Source organism: Salvelinus fontinalis, chromosome 1, assembly GCF_029448725.1.
Source record: "Salvelinus fontinalis isolate EN_2023a chromosome 1, ASM2944872v1, whole genome shotgun sequence".
NCBI lineage: Eukaryota > Metazoa > Chordata > Actinopteri > Salmoniformes > Salmonidae > Salvelinus > Salvelinus fontinalis.
Window position 1 is genome coordinate 10,272,960 of NC_074665.1, and position 27,206 is coordinate 10,300,165.

The 27,206-nt window shown below is 41.1% G+C and overlaps 1 protein-coding gene across 1 annotated transcript in view; it reads right to left on the bottom strand.

Moving 5' to 3' along the window:
- Positions 1-534: 534 nt before the first annotated feature.
- Positions 535-27,206, bottom strand: part of LOC129813819 (vesicle transport protein SFT2A-like) — a 60,666-nt gene continuing 33,994 nt past the window's right edge. Inside the window, exons 4-8 of the mRNA XM_055866411.1 lie at positions 25,768-25,849; positions 23,825-23,860; positions 23,450-23,508; positions 7,117-7,146; positions 535-1,498 (exon numbers count right to left, since the gene is read on the bottom strand). Coding sequence (XP_055722386.1) covers positions 1,459-1,498; positions 7,117-7,146; positions 23,450-23,508; positions 23,825-23,860; positions 25,768-25,849 — 247 coding nt within the window. The 3' untranslated portion in view covers positions 535-1,458. The remainder of the gene's footprint in view (positions 1,499-7,116; positions 7,147-23,449; positions 23,509-23,824; positions 23,861-25,767; positions 25,850-27,206) is intronic.

The window sequence follows — 27,206 nt, forward strand, 5'->3', positions numbered from 1 at the left end:
GTCAGTCTGTCGCCCCCAGGCAGGGCACGCTGGGACACTGTAGTTATCCATTAAGAATTTAGTAACATAACACAATTTGAGTCTATCAGCCACATTACTTACACGTCACTGACTTGGACACATGGGGTGAGGAGATACAATGTGTTTCAAGGAATCACTCACACGTGTGTCTTTTGCATTTTAGGAAATGCAGAATACACACGCACACTCTAAAAACGTATAAGCATGACACCAACATTTAAAAGGAAAACTATATTCTGTTATTTGTTTCATTAGTCCCATTGTTGACATAGTCCTAAAATGTTTTGTTTGTCAGCAATCAAGTTTAAGATATGTAACTTTTAAAATACAGAAATAATCTGCGTATGATGCATTTCGCATCATATGATGCTGCGTTTTACATATCTTGAAAACTTGATTGCTGAAAAGCAAAAACATTTTAGGACTATGTCAACAATGGGACTAATGAAACCAATACCAAAAGATCGTTTTTGTGTGGAATTTTCCTTTAAGGGCGAACTAAAGTTAGAGCAGTTTCAAAATGAAAACATTTGTTGATTTTATTCATCAAAAATAAGACAGTCATATTGCATTCTTCTGAAGACGGAAAACTTCTGTTAAAACATCAGCAAATCGTATTGTCATGAGACAAAATACAAAGTAGAAAAAGGTAAGGCATTGAGTTGTATTTTCAGTTTTACAAGCATCATGTTGTAAATGACTATAGGTCTTTCCCTGCTCTGAACAAAAACAAGATATAAAATAGGTTTACTTGCAGGGCAGAGGTCAATTCGAATTGAAGGCGGTCAATTCAGGAAGTAAACTTAACTTCCAATTCAATAATTGGAAAAAAAGGGCATATTTTAATGACTTCTCAATAAACTGAAAAGTATCTATTTCTTTTAAAATACATATCTATATCTACTTATTTTGAGAGTTGTAAAATGTTTTCACTTTAAATTCAAAATCACTTCCTGAAGTGACTGCCTTCAATTCCACTTGACCCCAATCCTGTCTTTCTGGATGATATACATTAGGAAAATGATTAAATATTTGAATTTCAAGCATTCATCTCTCTTTCACCAGAAGCATAAACACACTTAAAACAACTGACACAATCTGAGAGCCACAAACAAACAAAAAAGGTTAAATAAGCATCAATCAGGGTCAATTCAGGAAGTAAACAAATTTCAATTCCGAATTTCAGTCTACTTCCTGAATTAACTGAATTGAAATGGAATTGACCCCAACCCTGATAACCATAATATGAATAAACATTAGTTTCAGATAACTGCAAATATGATAAAACAACTATTGGAAATATGAATGATTCACAGTATCAAAACAGCAATGAAAATGAAAAATACAAAATATCTATACGTTGTCTTCGCATATTTGGGACCAGTCTTGTGATTTCATAGTATTGGAAGCCAGGTCTGGGAGACCACTGTCCGTTCTCTAACTCAGACAGCTGGTGAAAACCTTTATCACTGCATCTCTGGAGAGAAAGGAGAAGACAGGGGAACAGAAGAGGAGAATAGGTGATACATGACAACAAATATTTCATGATCAATCCAATATCAATCTTTATGATCAATCCAACACAGTAGGTTATATCTGCTGTCTGATACAGTAGGTTATATCTGCTGTCTGATACAGTAGGTTATATCTGCTGTCTGATACAGTAGGTGCTGTCTGATACAGTAGGTTATATCTGCTGTCTGATACAGTAGGTGCTGTCTGATACAGTAGGTTATATCTGCTGTCTGATACAGTAGGTGCTGTCTGATACAGTAGGTTATATTTGTTATCTGATACAGTAGGTTATATCTGCTGTCTGATACAGTAGGTTATATCTGCTGCCTGATACAGTAGGTGCTGTCTGATACAGTAGGTTATATTTGTTATCTGATACAGTAGGTTATATCTGCTGTCTGATACAGTAGGTTATATCTGCTGTCTGATACAGTAGGTTATATATGCTGTCTGATACAGTAGGTTATATATGCTGTCTGATACAGTAGGTTATATATGTGGTCTGATACAGAAGGTTATATCTGATACAGTAGGTTATATCTGCTGTCTGATACAGTAGGTTATATCTGCTGTCTGATACAGTAGGTTATATCTGCTGTCTGATACAGTAGGTTATATCTGCTGTCTGATACAGAAGGTTATATCTGATACAGTAGCTTATCTCTTAATAATTTGTCTGAACAAAAACAACAAAATAATGAAAGCAATGGCTATAATTCAGTCATTTATTTATTTTTCCTTCGTTCTAGTATTTAGGGTTTTAAAGATTGTTTCGTATCCACCACAGGCCTTTTACCTTTTTGATAGCAAATTCCGTATATGTCACATCCAGAAAGTTGCTGGTACAGTATCGTTATTACATTAATCCTTTGTTGTTATTGTTGTTTTGGGCGTGGCTCATGCATATATTTAAATGATGTTTTGGCGGGAAAGTGACGCTCCCTCTCCCCTAACACTCCCGGCATTGGAATGATGAGGAGTCACAACCAGCAATCGCCATGGCAACAGCAGAAAACGGTCCCTCCTCCATCTCTCTCCCAACATTCTTTCTTTCTCTGTGTCAACTGCTCTCTCTATCTATCCCTATCCATGTGTTGCTAAGCAGACTTCACTTTCCCGCCACCCTCAACAGCTACTGGAGGAGAGGTGAAGCTGAACCAGTTAAGGTTACAAGGAGAGAGGGAGGGATTAATCATAACACAGACAGATGGAGAGAGAGAGCGAGAGAGCGAGAGAGCGAGGAGAGAGGGGGGGGAGGGGGGGAGAGAGGGAGAGGGAGAGAGAGAGAGGGAGAGAGGGAGAGAGAGAGAGAGAGAGAGAGAGGGAGAGGGAGAGAGAGAGAGAGAGAGGAGGAACAAGATGGTTGGTGGAAAAGACTGGTGACTCTCATTGTGATTCTCTGATTTGCAGTGAGCTCACCTTCACATAAAGACACACTTCCCCCCTACACTCCACCCCCGTCCCATCTTTCCTCTACATTGAAGGCAACACACATTGCTATTTTAGCACCCGGCTTCCTAAAACACACCACATAAATAAATTATAATTTACTGAAATGATGAAACACCGGCGCAACAGACTACTCCAGGATAGCCCAGATAAACTGCATCTTAAATAGCACCTTATTCCCTAGGATACCCTATGGGCCCTGGTCAAAAGAAGTGCACTAAATAGGGAATAGGGTGCCGTTTGGGACACACACATAGTAACCCCCGGCTGTAGTTTAGAAAGTGCAGATGCAGCAGGTTTAACCAGACACCGGGGAGAGCAGCAGGTTTAACCAGACACCGGGGAGAGCAGCAGGTTTAACCAGACACCGGGGAGAGCAGCAGGTTTAACCAGACACTGGGGAGAGCAGCAGGTTTAACCAGACACTGGGGAGAGCAGCAGGTTTAAGCAGACACTGGGGAGAGCAGCAGGTTTAAGCAGACACTGGGGAGAGCAGCAGGTTTAAGCAGACACGGGGGAGAGCAGCAGGTTTAAGCAGACACTGGGGAGAGCAGCAGGTTTAACCAGACACTGGGGAGAGCAGCAGGTTTAACCAGACACTGGGGAGAGCAGCAGGTTTAACCAGACACCGGGGAGAGCAGCAGGTTTAACCAGACACCGGGGAGAGCAGCAGGTTTAACCAGACACCGGGGAGAGCAGCAGGTTTAACCAGACACCGGGGAGAGCAGCAGGTTTAACCAGACACCGGGGAGAGCAGCAGGTTTAACCAGACACCGGGGAGAGCAGCAGGTTTAACCAGACACCGGGGAGAGCAGCAGGTTTAACCAGACACCGGGGAGAGCAGCAGGTTTAACCAGGGACTGGGGAGAGCAGCAGGTTTAACCAGGGACTGGGGAGAGCAGCAGGTTTAACCAGACACTGGGGGGAGCAGCAGGTTTAACCAGGGACTGGGGAGAGCAGCAGGTTTAACCAGGGACTGGGGAGAGCAGCAGGTTTAACCAGGGACTGGGGAGAGCAGCAGGTTTAACCAGGGACTGGGGAGAGCAGCAGGTTTAAGAGAGCCTCCCCAGAGAGGGGCTATATATATATCTATATATAGTAAAACACATTAGAGGATCAGCTTGGGCTACATTAGTGGTGGGAGTGACGATGTGGCCAACACAGACCAACACCAAAGTTAGCATGACGGACCACACTGACTGGAGAGGGCAGGTAGTACTGTAGAATTAGGGGTTCATTATTGTAAATACCAATTTTGAACGGTAAATCAAATAAATTATGTATTATGTTATTCAAAGGGAAACGGCACGATACTATAGTTGGGATGTGGGTTAACCCCTAGCTGTCATTGCAAATAGGAATTGGTTCTTAATTAACTGCCTCACCTGGTTAAATAAAGGTAATATAAAATAAATAATAAAGAAAAACAAAGATAACTAAGGCCAGGGCGTGACAGCGTGATAAGAATTTAAAACAACACAGAACACCAGTCTAAATGAAAACAACACAGACTACCAGTCTAAATGAAGACAACAGAGAGCACCAGTCTAAATGAAGACAACAGAGAGCACCAGTCTAAATGAAAACAACAGAGAGCACCAGTCTAAATGAAAACAACAGAGAGCACCAGTCTAAATGAAAACAACAGAGAGCACCAGTCTAAATGAAAACAACAGAACACCAATCTAAATGAAAACAACAGAACACCAGTCTAAATGAAAACAACACAGAGCACCAGTCTAAATGAAAACAACAGAGAGCACCAGTCTAAATGAAAACAACAGAGAACACCAGTCTAAATGAAAACAACAGAGAACACCAGTCTAAATGAAAACAACACAGAACACCAGTCTAAATGAAAACAACACAGAACACCAGTCTAAATGAAAACAACAGAGAACACCAGTCTAAATGAAAACAACAGAGAACACCAGTCTAAATGAAAACAACACAGAACACCAGTCTAAATGAAAACAACACAGAACACCAGTCTAAATGAAAACAACAGAGAGCACCAGTCTAAATGAAAACAACAGAGAACACCAGTCTAAATGAAAACCACAGAGAGCACCAGTCTAAATGAAAACAACACAGAACACCAGTCTAAATGAAAACAACAGAGAGCACCAGTCTAAATGAAAACAACAGAGAGAACACCAGTCTAAATGAAAACAACAGAGAACACCAGTCTAAATGAAAACAACACAGAACACCAGTCTAAATGAAAACAACACAGAGCACCAGTCTAAATGAAAACAACAGAGAGCACCAGTCTAAATGAAAACAACAGAGAACACCAGTCTAAATGAAAACCACAGAGAGCACCAGTCTAAATGAAAACAACAGAGAGCACCAATCTAAATGAAAACCACAGAGAGCACCAGTCTAAATGAAAACAACAGAGAGCACCAATCTAAATGAAAACAACAGAGAGAACACCAGTCTAAATGAAAACAACAGAGAGAACACCAGTCTAAATGAAAACAACAGAGAACACCAGTCTAAATGAAAACAACAGAGAGAACACCAGTCTAAATGAAAACAACACAGAGCACCAGTCTAAATGATAACAGAGATTTAAACCAAGAGGATTGGGGGACAGAATGATTTGCTGGCAGAAACCATAAACCTGTGAGTCTCTAAGAACTGAGTATAACAATAAAATAATTGAAATACGAAACACAAGCCCTGTGGTGTTCTGAGACTGGTCCCAACACAGCATAGCAGCAACGAGCCTATCTGTGGGCTATACGTAAAACAATCATCTATTCATTCTATCAATTTATTCCATTTCTACACACACAGTGCGGTTTACAGGTACACTTCCTCTAGTCTATACAGTACTGTACAGATTCAATATGGTAGGAGGGAGGCTAACGTTCTTTGTCTCCCCTCTCCGCCACAGAAACGTACGTGTGTGTGTGTCTGTGTAGTGTGAGAGAGGAGGACGGGGGTGAAAGGTGACAAGATGCTCAAACCTTCCACTAAAGGAGAGGAACCTCTAGCTCAGGCTAAACAAGCCTTTATTCCTACGGAGGTGTAAGGGCGGACACCAGGGCCATTATGTGTAAATATAATAGGCGGGTGGGGGAGGGGGAAGAGACTCAATTTGTCTGTGTTTAATTCACTCCTTTACCAAGACATTCACCACTACAGTCAACTCTCAAGGGTTCAAGCAGAGCTTAGCACTGACAATATTATGAAGGCTAGTCAAACAAAAAAAAACATATGAGCATGTTTTCAAAAATCTATTTTCTAAAAAGGATAATCATATTTTCACGTTAATATAAAGCATTTGTAGAGCTGGAGCGGGGGGGGGGGGGGGGGGGGGGTGCTGAGACTGAAACAACAAGCTGCCATCTGTGGGGTGAGGGCTTTGTCCCATGTTCACCATGTTCCCTACATAGTGCATTACTTTCCCATAGGCCTCTGGTCTAAAGTAGTGCACTATGTAGGAAATATGGAGCCTTTTAGAATGCACCCTGGAGGGGATTAACACCATATGGTGGAACCAAACAGCAGGGTGTGTAGAAGTAAATATAAACGTGTTTTTTTTTTTTTAAATCAGGGATCAGGGAGTGTTTGTGTTTAGCTCAGCAAAGCATCGTACCATTTGTAGATGGACAACTGCTGTTCTCAAATTTAAAGTCAGTGTGTGTGTGTGTGTGTGTGTGTGTGTGTGTGTGTGTGTGTGTGTGTGTGTGTGTGTGTGTGTGTCTCTGGGATTGTCATTATCCTTTCACTTTGTCCACAAGGTTTGTGTCAACTAAACAACATGTCTACTGGATCGCCAAGGAACACGTTATGATAGAGCCTCGCGTCACACAACCAGCCGGTGAAATCAGACTGAGAAATAAAGGGGAGCGTGACAGCACTGAACGGTAAGTTGTTCTGTGTAGTAAAACTACAAACAACACTGGAATTTGTAGTTCTCACATGGTTGTTAGCTATATACCAAAGTAAACGATATAAGTAAGAGTCTTCCCCCATGCTCCAAACCTAGCCGACAGGGCACAGGGTGACGGGTAGGGTCAACCCACTGGGTTCCACACGTCACACCAGAGGAGGGGAAGTTAGACTCTGTCTTCTAACCAGGGTCCACTAAAAGGTAATGGAACATAATCATCTTACCTAGCAAATGGAATGTAAGAGATGCTGTACCTGAAAGAGAGAAAAAAAACAAAATATTACACAGGTATACTACACAGGTATATATTATACTACACAGGTATATATTATACAGGTATGTATTATACTACACAGGTATATATATTATAATACACAGGTATACTACACAGGTATATATTATACTACACAGGTATATATTATACTACACAGGTATATATTATAATACACAGGTATATATTATACTACACAGGTATATATTAAACAGGTATGTATTATACTACACAGGTATATATTATACTACACAAGTATGTATTATACTACACAGGTATATATTATAATACACAGGTATATATTATACTAGACAGGTATACTATACAGGTATGTATTATACTACACAGGTATATATTATACAGGTATGTATTATACTACACAAATATATATTATAATACACAGGTATATATTATACAGGTATATATTATAATACACAGGTATATATTATACTAGACAGGTATACTACACAGGTATATATTATAATACGCGTATGTATTATACTACACAGGTATATATTATAATACACAGGTATACTATACAGGTATATATTATAATACACAGGTATACTATACAGGTATTTATTATAATACACAGGTATACTATACAGGTATGTATTATACTACACAGGTATATATTATACTACACAGGTATACTACACAGGTATATATTATACTACACAGGTATATATTATAATACACAGGTATATATTATACTACACAGGTATATATTAAACAGGTATATATTATACTAGACAGGTATACTACACAGGTATTTATTATACTACACAGGTATACTACACAGGTATATATTATACTACACAGGTATACTACACAGGTATTTATTATACTACACAGGTATACTACACAGGTATATATTATACTACACAGGTATACTACACAGGTATATATTATACTACACAGGTATACTACACAGGTATATATTATACTACACAGGTATACTACACAGGTATATATTATACTACACAGGTATACTACACAGGTATATATTATACTACACAGGTATACTACACAGGTATATATTATACTACACAGGTATACTACACAGGTATATATTATACTACACAGGTATACTACACAGGTATATATTATACTACACAGGTATACTACACAGGTATATATTATACTACACAGGTATACTACACAGGTATATATTATACTACACAGGTATACTACACAGGTATATATTATACTACACAGGTATACTACACAGGTATATATTATACTACACAGGTATACTACACAGGTATATATTATACTACACAGGTATACTACACAGGTATATATTATACTACACAGGTATACTACACAGGTATATATTATACTACACAGGTATACTACACAGGTATATATTATACTACACAGGTATACTACACAGGTATATATTATACTACACAGGTATACTACACAGGTATATATTATACTACACAGGTATACTACACAGGTATATATTATACTACACAGGTATACTACACAGGTATATATTATACTACACAGGTATACTACACAGGTATATATTATACTACACAGGTATACTACACAGGTATATATTATACTACACAGGTATACTACACAGGTATATATTATACTACACAGGTATACTACACAGGTATATATTATACTACACAGGTATACTACACAGGTATATATTATACTACACAGGTATACTACACAGGTATATATTATACTACACAGGTATACTACACAGGTATATATTATACTACACAGGTATACTACACAGGTATATATTATACTACACAGGTATACTACACAGGTATATATTATACTACACAGGTATACTACACAGGTATATATTATACTACACAGGTATACTACACAGGTATATATTATACTACACAGGTATACTACACAGGTATATATTATACTACACAGGTATACTACACAGGTATATATTATACTACACAGGTATACTACACAGGTATATATTATACTACACAGGTATACTACACAGGTATATATTATACTACACAGGTATACTACACAGGTATATATTATACTACACAGGTATACTACACAGGTATATATTATACTACACAGGTATACTACACAGGTATATATTATACTACACAGGTATACTACACAGGTATATATTATACTACACAGGTATACTACACAGGTATATATTTTACTACACAGGTATACTACACAGGTATATATTTTACTACACAGGTATACTACACAGGTATATATTATACTACACAGGTATACTACACAGGTATATATTATACTACACAGGTATACTACACAGGTATATATTATACTACACAGGTATACTACACAGGTATATATTATACTACACAGGTATACTACACAGGTATATATTATACTACACAGGTATACTACACAGGTATATATTATACTACACAGGTATACTACACAGGTATATATTATACTACACAGGTATACTACACAGGTATATATTATACTACACAGGTATACTACACAGGTATATATTATACTACACAGGTATACTACACAGGTATATATTATACTACACAGGTATACTACACAGGTATATATTATACTACACAGGTATACTACACAGGTATATATTATACTACACAGGTATACTACACAGGTATATATTATACTACACAGGTATACTACACAGGTATATATTATACTACACAGGTATACTACACAGGTATATATTATACTACACAGGTATACTACACAGGTATATATTATACTACACAGGTATACTACACAGGTATACATTATACTACACAGGTATACTACACAGGTATACATTATAATACACAGGTATACTACACAGGTATACATTATAATACACAGGTATACTACACAGGTATATATTATAATACACATGTATACTACACAGGTATATATTATAATACACAGGTATACTACACAAGTATATATTATAATACACAGGTATACTACACAGGTATACATTATTACTACACAGGTATACTACACAGGTATATATTATAATATTCAGGAATACTACACAGGTATATATTATACTACACATGTATACTACACAGGTACACTACCATTCAAAAGTTTGGGGTCACTTACAAATGTCCTTGTTTTTGAAAGAGCACTCTTTTTTTGTCCATTAAAATAACATCAAATTGATCAGAAATACAGTGTAGACATTGTTAATGTTGTAAATGACTATTGTAGCTTGAAACGGCCGATTTTATTATGGAATATCTACATAGGCGTACAGAGGCCCATTATCAGCAACCATCACTCCTGTGTTCCAATGGCACGCTGTGTTAGCTAACCCAAGTTTATAATTTTAAAAGGCTAATTGATCATTAGAAAACCCTTTTGCATTTATGTTAGCACAGCTGAAAGCAGTTCTGATTAACGAAGCAATAAAACTGGCCTTCTTTAGACTAGTTGAGTATCTGGAGCAGGGGTGTCAAACTCATTCCACGGAGGGCCTTGTGTCTGCAGGTTTTTGTTTTTTCCTTTCAATAAAGCCCTAGACAACCAGGTGTGGGGAGTTCCTAACTAATTAGTGATGTTAATTCATCAATCAAGTATAAGGGAGGAGCGAAAACCTGCAGACACTCGGCCCCCCGTGGAATGAGTTTGACACCTGTGATCTGGAGCATCAGCATTTGTGGGTTAAGAGTACAGGCTCAAAATGGCCAGAAACAAATACCTTTCTTCTGAAACGCGTCAGTCTATTCTTGTTCTGAGAAATTAAGGCTATCCATGCGAGAAATTGCCAAGAAACTGAAGATCTCGTACAACGCTGTGCACTACTCCCTTCACAGAACAGCACAAACTGGCTCTAACCAGAATAGAAAGAGGAGTGGGAAGCCCCGGTGCACAACTGAGCAAGAGGACAAGTACATTAGAGTGTCTAGTTTGAGAAACAGACGCCTCACAAGTCCTCAACTGGCAGCTTCATTAAATAGTACCCACAAAACACCAGTCTCAACGTCAGAAGTGAAGAGGCGACTCCGGGATGCTGGCCTTCTATAGTATAATATATAGTATCAGGTATCCTATATTATAATATACAGGTATAGTATCAGGTATCCTATATTATAATATACAGGTATAGTATCAGGTAGCCTATATTACAATATACAGGTATAATATAGTATCAGGTAGCCTATATTACAATATACAGGTATAATATAGTATCAGGTAGCCTACATTATAATATACAGGTATAATATAGTATCAGGTAGCCTATATTACAATATACAGGTATAATATAGTATCAGGTAGCCTCTATTATAATATACAGGTATAGTATAGTATCAGGTAGCCTATATTATAATATACAGGTATAGTATCAGGTAGCCTATATTACAATATACAGGTATAGTATCAGGTAACCTATATTATAATATACAGGTATAATATAGTATCAGGTAGCCTATATTACAATATACAGGTATAATATAGTATCAGGTAGCCTATATTACAATATACAGGTATAATATAGTATCAGGTATCCTATATTACAATATACAGGTATAGTATAGTATCAGGTAACCTATATTATAATATACAGGTATAGTATCAGGTAACCTATATTATAATATACAGGTATAGTATCAGGTATCCTATATTATAATATACAGGTATAATATAGTATCAGGTAGCCTATATTACAATATACAGGTATAGTATCAGGTAACCTATATTATAATATACAGGTATAGTATCAGGTAGCCTATATTATAATATACAGGTATAATATAGTATCAGGTAGCCTATATTACAATATACTGGTATAGTATCAGGTAGCCTATATTATAATATACTGGTATAGTATCAGGTAGCCTATATTATAATATACAGGCATAGTATCAGGTAGCCTATATTATAATATACAGGTATAGTATCAGGTAGCCTATATTATAATATACAGGTATAGTATCAGGTAGCCTATATTATAATATACAGGTATAATATAGTATCAGGTAGCCTATATTACAATATACAGGTATAATATAGTATCAGGTAGCCTATATTATAATATACAGGTATAATATAGTATCAGGTATCCTATATTATAATATACAGGTACAGTGCCCTACAAAAGTATTCACCCCCCTTGACGTTTTTCCAGTTTTGATGCATTACAACCTGTAATTTAAATAGATTTGTATTTGCATTTCATGTAATGGACACAAAATAGTCCAAATTGGTGAAGTGAAATGAAAAAAAATGACTTGTTTAAAAAAAAAAAAACAGAAAAGTGGTGCGTGCATATGTATTCACCCCCTTTGCTATGAAGCCCCTAAATAAGATCTGGTGCAACCAATTACCTTCAGAAGTCACATAATTAGTTAAATAAAGTCCACCTGTGTGCATTCTAAGTGTCACATGATCTGTCACATGATCTCAGTATATATACACCTGTTCCGAAAGGCTCCAGAGTCTGCAACACCACTAAGCAAGGGGCACCACCAAGCAAGCGGCACCATAATGACCAAGGAGCTCTCCAAACAGGTCAGGGACAAAGTTGTGGAGAAGTACACATCAGGGTTGGGTTATAAAAAAAAATATCTGAAACTTTGAACATCCCACGGAGCACCATTTAAATCCATTATTTAAAAAATTGAAAGATTATGGCACCACAACAAACCTGACAAGAGAGGACCGCCCACCAAAACTCACAGACCAGGCAAGGAGGGCATTAATCAGATCGGCAACAAAGAGACCAAAGATAACCCCGAAGGATCTGCAAGGCTTTGGATTGGAGTATCTGTCCATAGGACCACCCGGTCTGAAAAGAACTAGACTCGCTCAGGCTATCTACCTGGAGGTGTGATCTGTATTTTTAAAGATCATATTAGAAAGTATGATCAGAGGAATATAAATCGACAGACCCAATATTAATGGACTCTTTCCAATTACATAACATGAAAGAGATGGTGTCAATATGAAAACAATAGACTAACTCATCATGAAAGACCAGTTTGTCTCCCAGCTTTTATTTTTTTATTTGATTTATTTCACCTTTATTTAACCAGGTAGGCTAGTTGAGAACAAGTTCTCATTTACAACTGAGACCTGGCCAAGATAAAGCAAAGCAGTGTGACACAGACAACAACACAGAGTTACACATGGAATAAACAATAAACAAGCCAATAACACAATAAACAAGTCAATGACACAGTAGAAAAAAAGAAAGTCTATATACAGTGTGTGCAAAAGGCATGAGGAGGTAGGCAATAAATAGGCCATAGGAGCGAATAATTACAATTGAGCAGATTAACACCGGAGTGATAAATTAGCAGATGATGATGTGCAAGTAGAGATACTGGTGTGCAAAAGAGCAGAAAAGTAAATAAAAACAGTATGGGGATGAGGTAGGTAGATTGGGTAGGCTATTTACAGATGGACTATGTATAGCTGCAGCGGTCGGTTAGCTGCTCAGATAGCTGATGTCTAAAGTTGGTGAGGGAAATATAAGTCTCCAGCTTCAGCGATTGTTGCAATTATATAAATTATAAACACAACTACAAACCTTCATCAATGTGGCTTAAGTCTTGAAAAAAAGAATTTTTCCCCAATATTATCACAAAGATAAAGAAGACAGAGATAATGACATTCACTGCCTGCACTGAGACTATCAGAGGAATTACACCATTTTGATAGAGCACATGACTGTCCTTAAAGAGATAGTTTGAGATTTGTGCAATTAAGCCATGTTTTTTTTCTACTTGCCCAGAGTCAGATGAACTCACGGATACCATTTGTATGTCTCTGTCTATGTCGCAGTTTGAAAGAAGTTAAAAGGTAGTTTCTGGAGCCATTGCTAACTAGCGTTAGCACGATCATTGGAAGTCGACAGGAGTAGCGAGCATGCTAGATGCTCCTGTAGACTAGACTTCCGGTCATTGCGCTAAACGCTAGTTCATCTGACTCTGGGTAAGTAGGAGGAAAAAAAGTGCTTAAATTGCCAAAATCTCAAACTATCCCTTTAATAAATGATGCCTGGCCATAACAAGAGGATTACATCCTGGTTATTAAGACACGCTGAAACCTAATGGAGTGGCCTGGGAGAGACGGTTGAGGATTTTAAATAAATAATAATCATCAGGGAATTACTTTTAAGAGGCTCAACTATAATCTCTTTTGTGATGTCACGGTCAGGTTGTATACTAGTTGTAATATGACGTTTTGTCAACGTGGGCAGTTCACTGAGGAGGTGGATACTAAACTCAGCAAAAAAAATGATATCCTTTCACTGTCAACTGAGTTTATTTTTCAGCAAACTTAAAATGTGTAAATATTTGTAAGAACATAACAGATTCAACAACTGAGACATAAACTGAACAAGTTCCACAGACATGTGACTAACAGAAATGGAATAATGTGTCCCTGAACAAAGGGGGGGTCAAAATCAAAAGTGGCCACCAGCTGCATTAAGTACTGCAGTGCATCTCCTCCTTATGGACTGCACCAGATTTGCCAGTTCTTGCTGTGAGATGTTACCCCACTCTTCCACCAAGGCACCTGCAAGTTCCCAGACATTTCTGGAGGGAAAGGACCTAGCCCTCACCCTCCGATCCAACAGGTCCCAGAAGCTCAGGGATCTTCGCTGGCCATGGCAGAACACTGACATTCCTGTCTTGCAGGAAATCACGCACAGAACGAGCAGTATGGCTGGTGGCATTGTCATGCCAGGATGAGTCATGTCAGGATGAGCCTGCCGGAAGGGAGGGAGGAGGATATCTTCCCTGTAACGCACAGCGTTGAGATTGCCTGCAATGCCAACAAGCTCAGTCCGATGATGCTGAATGGAGGCCACTGTGTTCTTGGGGACCTTCAATTCTACAGAAATGTTTTGGTACCCTTCTCCAGATCTGTCCCTCGGCACAATCCTGTCTCGGCACTCGACCGACAATTCCTTCAACCTCATGGCATGGTTTAGCTCTGACAAAAAACGTATATAGACAGGTGTGTGCCTTTCCAAATCATGTCCAATCAATTGAATTTACCACAGGTGGACTCCAATCAAGTTGTAGAAACATCAAGGATGATCAGTGGAAACAGGATGCACCTGAGCTCAATTTCAAGTCTCATAGCAAATGGTCTGAATAATTATGTAAATTAGCTATTTATGTTTGAAAATTTGTATACATTTGCAAAATGTTATAAAAACCTGTTTTCACTTTGTCATTATCGGGTATCGTGTGTCGATTGATGAGGATTTTTTATTTATTTAATCAATTTCAGAATAAGGCTGTAATGTAACAAAATGTGGAAAAAGGGAAGAAAAAAAAAAACTTCTGTTTTGTTAACGTGGGCTGTTCACTGAGGGGGTATGATAGAAAGGGTATCAATACAGAATACGGTATTAGAGTATTAGACAACCAACTAACTGAGTCATGAGAACATCCAGATAAATGATTAACCATTGGATAATATATTCTGGTACGTTTGGCATCTCCTTTGAGCATCTGAGAAGTCAGCAGGAATTCCTCTTCCATTCTGACTAATAGGCCTGTTTTAGACAGTCAATGCGTAGCTGTGTCGGTCAATGGACCGAGGGGGGATTGTTACAGGAAATACACTCCCACACACAGACAGGTCTGAATGGATGTATGTGATGTACTAAGCCAAGACGTGCGTGTGTGTACGCCTGGTGGTTGCCAAGGTGATGTCTATCAGACTAAGACAGGCACAACACAGTCTGAGAGAGGAATGGGACATATCAGACTAGGACAAGTACCACAGTGAGAGAGAGAGGGTCATGTCTATCAGACAAGGACAAGTACCACAGTGAGAGAGAGGAAGGTAACATCTATCAGACTAGGACAGGTACCACAGTGAGAGAGAGAGGGTCATGTCTATCAGACAAGGACAAGTACCACAGTGAGAGAGAGGAAGGTAACATCTATCAGACTAGGACAGGTACCACAGTGAGAGAGAGAGGGTCATGTCTATCAGACAAGGACAAGTACCACAGTGAGAGAGAGGAAGGTAACATCTATCAGACTAGGACAGGTACCACAGTGAGAGAGAGAGGGTCATGTCTATCAGACTAGGACAGGCACCACAGGGAGAGAGAGGGTCATGTCTATCAGACTAGGACAGGTACCACAGTGAGAGAGAGAGGGTCATGTCTATCAGACTAGGACAGGTACCACAGTGAGAGGAAGGTGACATCTATCAGACTAGGACAGGCACCACAGGGAGAGAGAGAGGGTCATGTCTATCAGAATAGGACAGGTACCACAGTGAGAGAGAGAGGGTCATGTCTATCAGACTAGGACAGGTACCACAGTGAGAGAGAGAGGGTCATGTCTATCAGAATAGGACAGGTACCACAGTGAGAGAGAGAGGGTCATGTCTATCAGAATAGGACAGGTACCACAGTGAGAGAGAGAGGGTCATGTCTATCAGAATAGGACAGGTACCACAGTGAGAGAGAGAGGGTCATGTCTATCAGAATAGGACAGGTACCACAGTGAGAGAGAGAGGGTCATGTCTATCAGACTAGGACAGGTACCACAGTGAGAGGAAGGTGACATCTATCAGACTAGGACAGGTACCACAGGGAGAGAGAGAGGGTCATGTCTATCAGAATAGGACAGGTACCACAGTGAGAGGAAGGTGACATCTATCAGACTAGGACAGGTACCACAGTGAGAGAGAGAGGGTCATGTCTATCAGACTAGGACAGGTACCACAGTGAGAGGAAGGTGACATCTATCAGACTAGGACAGGTACCACAGTGAGAGAGAGGAAGGTAACATCTATCAGACTAGGACAGGTACCACAGTGAGAGAGAGAGGGTCATGTCTATCAGACTAGGACAGGTACCACAGTGAGAGAGAGGTGACATCTATCAGACTAGGACAGGTACCACAGTGAGAGAGAGGGTCATGTCTATCAGACTAGGACAGGTACCACAGTGAGAGGAAGGTGACATCTATCAGACTAGGACAGGTACCACAGTGAGAGAGAGAGGGTCATGTCTATCAGACTATGACAGGTACCACAGTGAGAGAGAGAGGGTCATGTCTATCAGACTAGGACAGGTACCACAGTGAGAGAGAGGTGACATCTATCAGACTAGGACAGGTACCACAGTGAGAGAGAGGGTCATGTCTATCAGACTAGGACAGGTACCACAGTGAGAGGAAGGTGACATCTATCAGACTAGGACAGGTACCACAGTGAGAGAGAGGGTCATGTCTATCAGACTAGGACAGGCACCACAGTGAGAGAGAGAGGGTCATGTCTATCAGACTAGGACAGGTACCACAGTGAGAGAGAGAGGGTCATGTCTATCAGACTATGACAGGTACCACAGTGAGAGAGAGGGTCATGTCTATCAGACTAGGACAGGCACCACAGTGAGAGAGAGAGGGTCATGTCTATCAGACTAGGACAGGTACCACAGTGAGAGAGAGGAAGGTAACATCTATCAGACTATGACAGGTACCACAGTGAGAGAGAGGGTCATGTCTATCAGACTAGGACAGGTACCACAGGGAGAGAGAGGGTCATGTCTATCAGACTAGGACAGGTACCACAGTGAGAGAGAGGGGGTCATGTCTATCAGACTATGACAGGTACCACAGTGAGAGAGAGGGTCATGTCTATCAGACTATGACAGGTACCACAGTGAGAGAGAGGGTCATGTCTATCAGACTAGGACAGGTACCACAGTGAGAGAGAGAGGGTCATGTCTATCAGACTAGGACAGGTACCACAGTGAGAGAGAGAGGGTCATGTCTATCAGACTAGGACAGGTACCACAGTGAGAGAGAGGAAGGTAACATCTATCAGACTAGGACAGGTACCACAGTGAGAGAGAGGGTCATGTCTATCAGACTATGACAGGTACCACAGTGAGAGGAAGGTGACATCTATCAGACTAGGACAGGCACCACAGTGAGGGAGGGTCATGTCTATCAGACTAGGACAGGTACCACAGTGAGAGAGAGAGGGTCATGTCTATCAGACTATGACAGGTACCACAGTGAGAGGAAGGTGACATCTATCAGACTAGGACAGGCACCACAGTGAGAGAGAGGAAGGTAACATCTATCAGACTAGGACAGGTACCACAGTGAGAGAGAGGAAGGTAACATCTATCAGACTAGGACAGGTACCACAGTGAGAGAGAGAGGGTCATGTCTATCAGACTAGGACAGGTACCACAGTGAGAGAGAGAAAGGTGACATCTATCAGACTAGGACAGGTACCACAGTGAGAGAGAGAGGGTCATGTCTATCAGACTAGGACAGGCACCACAGTGAGAGAGAGAGGGTCATGTCTATCAGACTAGGACAGGTACCACAGTGAGGGAGGGTCATGTCTATCAGACTAGGACAGGTACCACAGTGAGAGCGAGGAAGGTGATATCTCAGTAGGTTGGAATGACAGCTAGACACACACACACACACACAATCAATATGCAAACATACACGCCTCCATACAAACACTCCAACATCTACATGCAAAAACATCAACAAGTGCTTTTTGCCTCCTGCTTTCCAGCATGTACATTTCATTGACCTGTAAGTGATCCTGCCAGTCAGGTTGTGTCCAGGACAGGCAGGTACAACAGCAGGATAACAGTCAGAGATCCTGCCAGCCAGGTTGTATCCAGGACAGGCAGGTACAACAGTAAGATAACAGTCAGAGATCCTGCCAGCCAGGTTGTATCCAGGACAGGCAGGTACAACAGTAAGATAACAGTCAGAGATCCTACCAGTCAGGTTGTGTCCAGGACAGGCAGGTACAACAGCAGGATAACAGTCAGAGATCCTGCCAGCCAGGTTGTATCCAGGACAGGCAGGTACAACAGCAGGATAACAGTCAGAGATCCTACCAGCCAGGTTGTATCCAGGACAGGCAGGTACAACAGCAGGATAACAGTCAGAGATCCTGCCAGCCAGGTTGTATCCAGGACAGGCAGGTACAACAGTAAGATAACAGTCAGAGATCCTGCCAGTCAGGTTGTGTCCATGACAGGCAGGTACTTTGAGTCAAACACAGGCTTGGATGAGATCTTTAAGGTCAGGGCCCTTAGCAAGGCTCACAAAATCCATTAAGACCCAAGGACCTGAACTTTGAACGATTCCCCTCTGGGTGCGGGTATAGAGAACGCCCCGGCAGAATTAACAGAACTAGACAATCCTTTATACCAGGTGTTCCGCTCCTTCTAAACAGCTGGGGTTAATGTTCCTATCACTAAGGTGTGATGCCCCTCCTAAACAGCTGGGGTTAATGTTCCTATCCACCCAGTAAGGCCAGCAGGCTGGTCTTCTTTTTTGAACAGATTTTCCACGACACAGGCTGGTCTTCTTTCATCAGTATATGCTGTATATGTAACTGTTAGGATTTTTTTATTGTCCATTTGTTGTCTACTGTATTTGAACGCCAGTTTAAATCGTGTACATGATACGGCAACAACGAACCAAGTCACTAAAGTGAAGGCAGGCACAACAGTACGTGCACAGTGCACGTCTTAAGGGTTTACCCATGAACCGGATTCAGCATACGCATTAGCCCAGTGAGCCAATCAGCTGGAGCCAAGTCAGCTCTGCTCTCATTGACGCAGAAGAGTTCAACCCCCATTCAAGTGACCTGCAGTCTGGTGATGAGTGACCAATAGAAGGCCGTGTAGGTGTGTGTTATGACATCATGCAAATGTACTAGAAGGAGGAAATGTTTACCAGCACTGACGTTGCAGATAGCGTCTCTTTTGAAGAAGGTTGACTGTGATACATTTGCGGCCAAATATATTGACACCTTTCACTTTCCTTAAATAATTCCCATTTTTTTCTAAAATAAATTGAATTTGACAAACACTTCTGGTCTCTACAGGTTCTTTTGGATTTTCCAAACTGCAGAATCAAAATGTTTTTTTTTGGGGGGGGGGGGTTGCACAGCCTTTGACCAAGATAACTGCCAACAACTGTTTCTTGCTGCACCTTTCTACTGACAACCTGGCCCAGTCTTCAGCAGCAAACTGCTGGAATTCAACCTGGCCCAGTCTTCAGCAGCAAACTGCTGGAATTCAACCTGGCCCAGTCTTCAGCAGCAAACTGCTGGAATTCAACCTGGCCCAGTCTTCAGCAGCAAACTGCTGGAATTCAACCTGGCCCAGTCTTCAGCAGCAAACTGCTGGAATTCAACCTGGCCCAGTCTTCAGCAGCAAACTGCTGGAATTCAACCTGGCCCAGTCTTCAGCAGCAAACTGCTGGAATTCAACCTGGCCCAGTCTTCAGCAGCAAACTGCTGGAATTCAACCTGGCCCAGTCTTCAGCAGCAAACTGCTGGAATTCAACCTGGCCCAGTCTTCAGCAGCAAACTGCTGGAATTCAACCTGGCCCAGTCTTCAGCAGCAAACTGCTGGAATTCAACCTGGCCCAGTCTTCAGCAGCAAACTGCTGGAATTCAACCTGGCCCAGTCTTCAGCAGCAAACTGCTGGAATTCAACCTGGCCCAGTCTTCAGCAGCAAACTGCTGGAATTCAACCTGGCCCAGTCTTCAGCAGCAAACTGCTGGAATTCAACCTGGCCCAGTCTTCAGCAGCAAACTGCTGGAATTCAACCTGGCCCAGTCTTCAGCAGCAAACTGCTGGAATTCAACCTGGCCCAGTCTTCAGCAGCAAACTGCTGGAATTCAACCTGGCCCAGTCTTCAGCAGCAAACTGCTGGAATTCAACCTGGCCCAGTCTTCAGCAGCAAACTGCTGGAATTCAACCTGGCCCAGTCTTCAGCAGCAAACTGCTGGAATTCAACCTGGCCCAGTCTTCAGCAGCAAACTGCTGGAATTCAAGCTGGCCCAGTCTTCAGCAGCAAACTGCTGGAATTCAAGCTGGCCCAGTCTTCAGCAGCAAACTGCTGGAATTCAAGCTGGCCCAGTCTTCAGCAGCAAACTGCTGGAATTCAACCTGGCCCAGTCTTCAGCAGCAAACTGCTGGAATTCAACCTGGCCCAGTCTTCAGCAGCAAACTGCTGGAATTCAAGCTGGCCCAGTCTTCAGCAGCAAACTGCTGGAATTCAAGCTGGCCCAGTCTTCAGCAGCAAACTGCTGGAATTCAACCTGGCCCAGTCTTCAGCAGCAAACTGCTGGAATTCAACCTGGCCCAGTCTTCAGCAGCAAACTGCTGGAATTCAACCTGGCCCAGTCTTCAGCAGCAAACTGCTGGAATTCAACCTGGCCCAGTCTTCAGCAGCAAACTGCTGGAATTCAACCTGGCCCAGTCTTCAGCAGCAAACTGCTGGAATTCAACCTGGCCCAGTCTTCAGCAGCAAACTGCTGGAATTCAACCTGGCCCAGTCTTCAGCAGCAAACTGCTGGAATTCAACCTGGCCCAGTCTTCAGCAGCAAACTGCTGTAATTCATTAACGTTTGAGCGGTTCCCTCCACCAAAGGCTGTTTTCAGATCTTGCCAGAGCATAATTTGTAAATCCGGAGGTGCCGGAAGAAAAAGTGAGCGTGAGAGGGGTGACCTGGGGGGCTCTGAGGTCGTGACCTAGGAAGTTCTGAGTTACTGGAACGCATGAGAAAAAAACACAGTTGGTTGCATATCATTGCATTTGCATAGAACAGTAGAGTAGAGAGAGACACCTACAGAAGTTGTACACACGGGGAACATTTTTAGTAGCCTAGGTTCCAGGAAAAATGTGGCCTTTCATAAAAACATTTAATGCAATTCGTCATTTTACATGACTGGAGATTTTGGCAGAATCTTTTTAAATACCTCACAAATGATCGTTACGACAGGCTACTTTGACAACCTGAGATCAATAAAAACGACCTTGTCTTGAATCCATCAATAGCCCAGGCCTAGGTGTGTGGAGACACATACAGTTGAAGTCGGAAGTTTACATACACTTAGGTTGGAGTCATTAAAACTCGTTTTTCAACCACTCCACAAATTTCATGTTAACAAACTATAGTTTTGGCAAGTCGGTTAGGACATCTACTTTGTGTATGACACAAGTCATTTTTCCAATAATTGTTTACAGATTATTTCACTTATAATTCACTGTATCACAATTCCAGTGGGTCAGAAGTTTACATACACTAAGTTGACTGTGCCTTTAAACAGCTTGGAAAATTTCAGAAAATGATGTCATGGCTTTAGAAGCTTCTGTTAACCTAATTGACATCATGTGAGTCAATTGGAGGTGTACCTGTGGATGTATTTCAAGGCCTACCTTCAAACTCAGTGCCTCTTTGCTTGACATCATGGGAAAATCAAAATAAATCAGCCAAGACCTCTGTACAAACAATAGTACGCAAGTATAAACACTATGGGACCACGCAGCCGTCATACCGCTCAGGAAGGAGACGCGTTCTGTCTCCTAGAGATGAACGTACTTTGGTGCGAAAAGTGCAAATCAATCCCAGAACAGCAGCAAAGGACCTTGTAAAGATGCTGGAGGAAACAGGTACAAAAGTATCTATATCCACAGTAAAACGAGTCCTATATCGACATAACTTGAATGGCCGCTCAGCAAGGAAGAAGCCACCGCTCCAAAACCACCATAAAAAAGCCAGACTACGGTTTGTAACTGCACATGGGGACAAAGATCGTACTTTTTGGAGAAACGTCCTCTGGTCTGATGAAACAAAAATTGAACTGTTTGGCCATAATGACCATAGTTATGTTTGGAGGAAAAAGGGGGAGGCTTGCAAGCCGAAAAACACCATCCCAACCGTGAAGAACGGCGGTGGCAGCATCATGTTGTGGGGGTGCTTTGCTGCTGGAGGGACTGGTGCACTTCACAAAATAGATGGCATCATGAGGTAGGAAAATTATGTGGATATATTGAAGCAACATCTCAAGACATCAGTCAGGAAGTTAAAACTTGGTCGCAAATGGGTCTTCCAAATGGACAATGACCCCAAGCATACTTCCAAAGTTGTGGCCAAATGGCTTAAGGACAACAAAGTCAAGGTATTGGAGTGGCCATCACAAAGCCCTGACCTCAATCCTATAGAAAATGTGTGGGCAGAACTGAAAAAGCGTATGCGAGCAAGGAGGCTTACAAACCGGACTCAGTTATACCAGCTCTGTCAGGAGGAATGGGCCAAAATTCACCCAACTTTTTGTGGGAAGCTTGTGTAAGGCTACCCGAAACGTTTGACCCAAGTTAAACAATTTAAAGGTAATGCTACCCAATACTAATTGAGTGCATGTAAACTTCTGACCCACTGGGAATGTGATGAAAGAAATAAAAGCTGAAATAAACCATTCTCTCTACTATTATTCTGACATTTCACATTCTTAAAATAAAGTGTAAGAGGATAGTATTACTTACCATGTCATTGCTAAGAACTGTAGAATGCAGAAGATGATGGCCAGTCCCTTCTTTCGCCACTACAGAGACAGAACCAATCACATGTCTTTTGTCAAACAGCTGTGTTGTAGATTTGTTATCGTGCATACGGCAGCGTTTCCCAAACTCGGTCCCGGGGACCCCAAAAAGGGTACAAGTTTGAGGTTTTGCCCTAGCACTACACAGCTGATTTAAATAATCAACTCATCATCAAGCTTTGATTATTTGAATGAGCTGTGTCGTGTTATGGCAAAAAAAAACTACACATGCACCACTAGGAGGCCCCAGAACGGAGTTTTGGAAACGCTGGGTCACGATGTAGGCTACTGAACTGTCTAGAGGCTTTCAGATACTTACCCAGAAAACAGCACAAAGAGTCAAAACGAGACAGAGCTGGAGGCAGAAAGAGAAAAACAAAAGTAAACCTTCTGAATATTGATTCAATTAACGTATTATCTATTCTACTGTCATTAACGCATCATTTGATTCATGTGTAATCTACTGTTAGGGATTTACTTCAGATCACCACTCAGCTTTGTGTGTGTTTTGACTTGCCCTAACAGCAAATCAACCTTAAGAGTAACTGCCCCTAAAAAACTACTTTTAGTTTAGAAAACAACCTATTTGGCATTGATAGGAGTCAAACATTTATTCTACTGCCAAAATTGACTACAAAGTGTAAATAGTATAATTTTGCTCATAAAGTCAGTCTCGTCCAAAACAGAGTTTTGTGAGAATTGTGGTCATGTCCGCATCAGAACGTAAATGAAGGTTTGTTTCAATCCTGTCCACAGCTGGCCGCACACAAGTAATCATCAATTCAGAGTGCAACTGCACGCGACCTGATCGTAATACCTGTGGTAAATTTGGGTCAACTTTGGATATCCCAATGGGGCTAGTTAGGGACTATTTGTAAATTACACAATGTACATGGGACCTTATGTTAAAATTCAAATATCTCCAAATTTCAACGACTTAAAAACCTCAAACCAAACTATACATTGTAGAAATTGATATACAAGTGTTTAAAGCATTTAATTACAAAACTAAAAAGGTGTGGAACATGAAAATATTGTGTCATTTAAAATTGTGTAATTTATATCCCCGGAGATGGGCTATCCAAAGTCAAACTAACTTTGCCAGGGTCGTACACCAGCCGGCTGAAGCTAATCGGCTAAATAATTTGGCTAACTCTCCCCACCTGCGAACACGCACGAGACACCCACATCAAACCACACCCTGAAAACAACTCACGTTTGAAATCAGACATGGCTGCTATCATTTCTTAAATCAACCAAATCTAAAAAAGGAGGACACATCGGGACTTACAGTCGCCCTTTAAGTTGTCATTTAAAATGTTTAGACTTTGTCAGTCATGGAAAAACTAGTGTCTGTCTGTCCTAAACTAGTGGCAGACTATCCCTTAAGAACAGTATCATGGAACACTGACTAAACCAGTGTCTTAAAGGAGGTAGCATCCAAAACGCATCATACTGTGACACTTTGTGTTTTCAAAGTTCTATATCTTGAAAACTTTAATGCGGGGGGGGGGGGGGCAAAAACATACGTTTGCACCCCTATTTTGAAAGTGGGGATGCAGCTGCTCTGTTTGCTGATATCGGCAGGCTTAGGGGCAGCTGGATAGAAGAAAAACAGACTAAACCTTAACTGTTGTAGTACTCATTTTACTCTTAGCCAGAGTGACTTACAGTTAGTGCATTCATCTTAAGGTCGCTAGGTGAGACAAACCCTTATCATCAGTCGTAGTAAATAAAACCTGTCCTCAAGGTAGCTAGGTGAGACCAATCCCTTATCATCAGTCGTAGTAAATAAACATTTCCTCAATAAAGCAGAAAAGTCCTCCCTAGTGAGAAAAGGTGCTGTGGGATTACTTACAATGATCATTGTATGTGGTTGTTTAACTTAACATTAGTTGACTAGGACATCTGTGTATGTCATTTTTTTAAAGTCAATGTCATGTCAATTAAATGTTTTATGTAACCTTTATTTAACTAGGCAAGTCAGTTAATTAAGAACAAATTCTTATTTTACAATGACGGCCTACCCCCGGCAAAACCCGGACGACGCTGGGCCAATTGTGCGCCACCCTATGGGACAGACTCCCAATCACGTCCGGATGTGATTCAGCCTGGATTCGAACCAGGGACTGTAGTGTCGCCTCTTGCACTGAGATGCAGTGCCTTAGACCGCTGTGCCACTCGGGAGCAGCGGAAGCTAGGCTACAAGCAGAAGCAAGGCTATTTAACAGAAGAGTACGTGGATGTACAGTAGGTAGTTACCAGCACAACACAGGTGGCTATCAGTCTGGTCGGTTCAAACATTCTCTCCAGCTGCTTTAGAGGTCCCATCAGGAAACAGGTGCTGCAGACACATGAAGGAAAACACACTGGATTACAACATAGAAATAATGCCAAATGGATTCTAGATTTCTATGGGTTACACTTTCAATAGACAACATATTGATCGCCCAGGCCCAGAGAAACAAACAAACAAAAAATATTTACGGAAAATAAATGTATGATGATAACAGACCTTTAAAAGGGGCAATCTGGGATTCAAACAACAAACCCACCCCACCACTTTTTCAGTAAACAGCTGAGGGATGGGGCTGGAGAAATTTAACCACTCGCAAATGTATAGACGGGGCAATTATTGCAAGGACTAACCATCCATGACATCAAGATGATCGTTTGAATCTTGTTTTGAAGCTATTACAGTGTTTGTTTACAATATCCATTGTTTACAAACAACGGAGTACACAATCTTATATTTGGGGTAGTGATGGAGTAAATAAGACCGTTGAACTAATAAGCTCAGGAGTAATTTAGAATATATTCTTCAAGAATCAAATGTCTATAGATCACTCATTTGAGTCAATAAATAGATGTAACAATCACAGATTGCCCCTTTAAAACAGAAAAAAAATAGCTATTTACATAATTGACAAGCAGAACAAATGCATTCTCATTTCAACAGTGTGAATAGATATTCTGTGGTGGGCTATATAATAAGCCATCTATTATTGGCTACAGCTTGTAAGGACATTACACGGAACACAGTCACATTTAAACCCACGTACAACAATCCCCACCCCGTCCCCTTTACATGATCAGTCATCAGTATCATTTGTTAAGCAGCCACCCTTTTCATTTCCAGCTCTGATGGATCGATTGTTTGGATGCATCTGTCGTCTTTATCAATTCCTCACTTCCTCCCCCTTTTTTCCCGCCACCCCAGCTCTAGAGAGATGGATCCACCTGACCTCCGACCCCGCTTTCACACAAAGACCCTGGAGAAAGGTATCCACCTGACCTATGACCCCGCTTTCACACAAAGACCCTGGAGAGAGGTATCCACCTGACCTCCGACCCCGCTTTCACACAAAGACCCTGGAGAGAGGTATCCACCTGACCTATGACCCCGCTTTCACACAAAGACCCTGGAGAGAGGTATCCACCTGACCTATGACCCTGCCTGCCACCTCTCCATCTAGCCCCAGCCGACGGAGTCATCTTCATCTTGATGGCGCTGTGTGTCAGTGTGTGTGTGTGTGTATATATATATGTGTGTGCCCGTGTCGTGCTCATCTGAGTGGGCTGTGTGATTGCAGAGCATCACATCCGTCTATCTGTGACTGGTGACGCAAACAGGCTCTCAGACAGCCACGGGGTGAAGTGGAGTGATGCTGAGGTAGAGGAGGGAGGAGAGAAGAATGGAG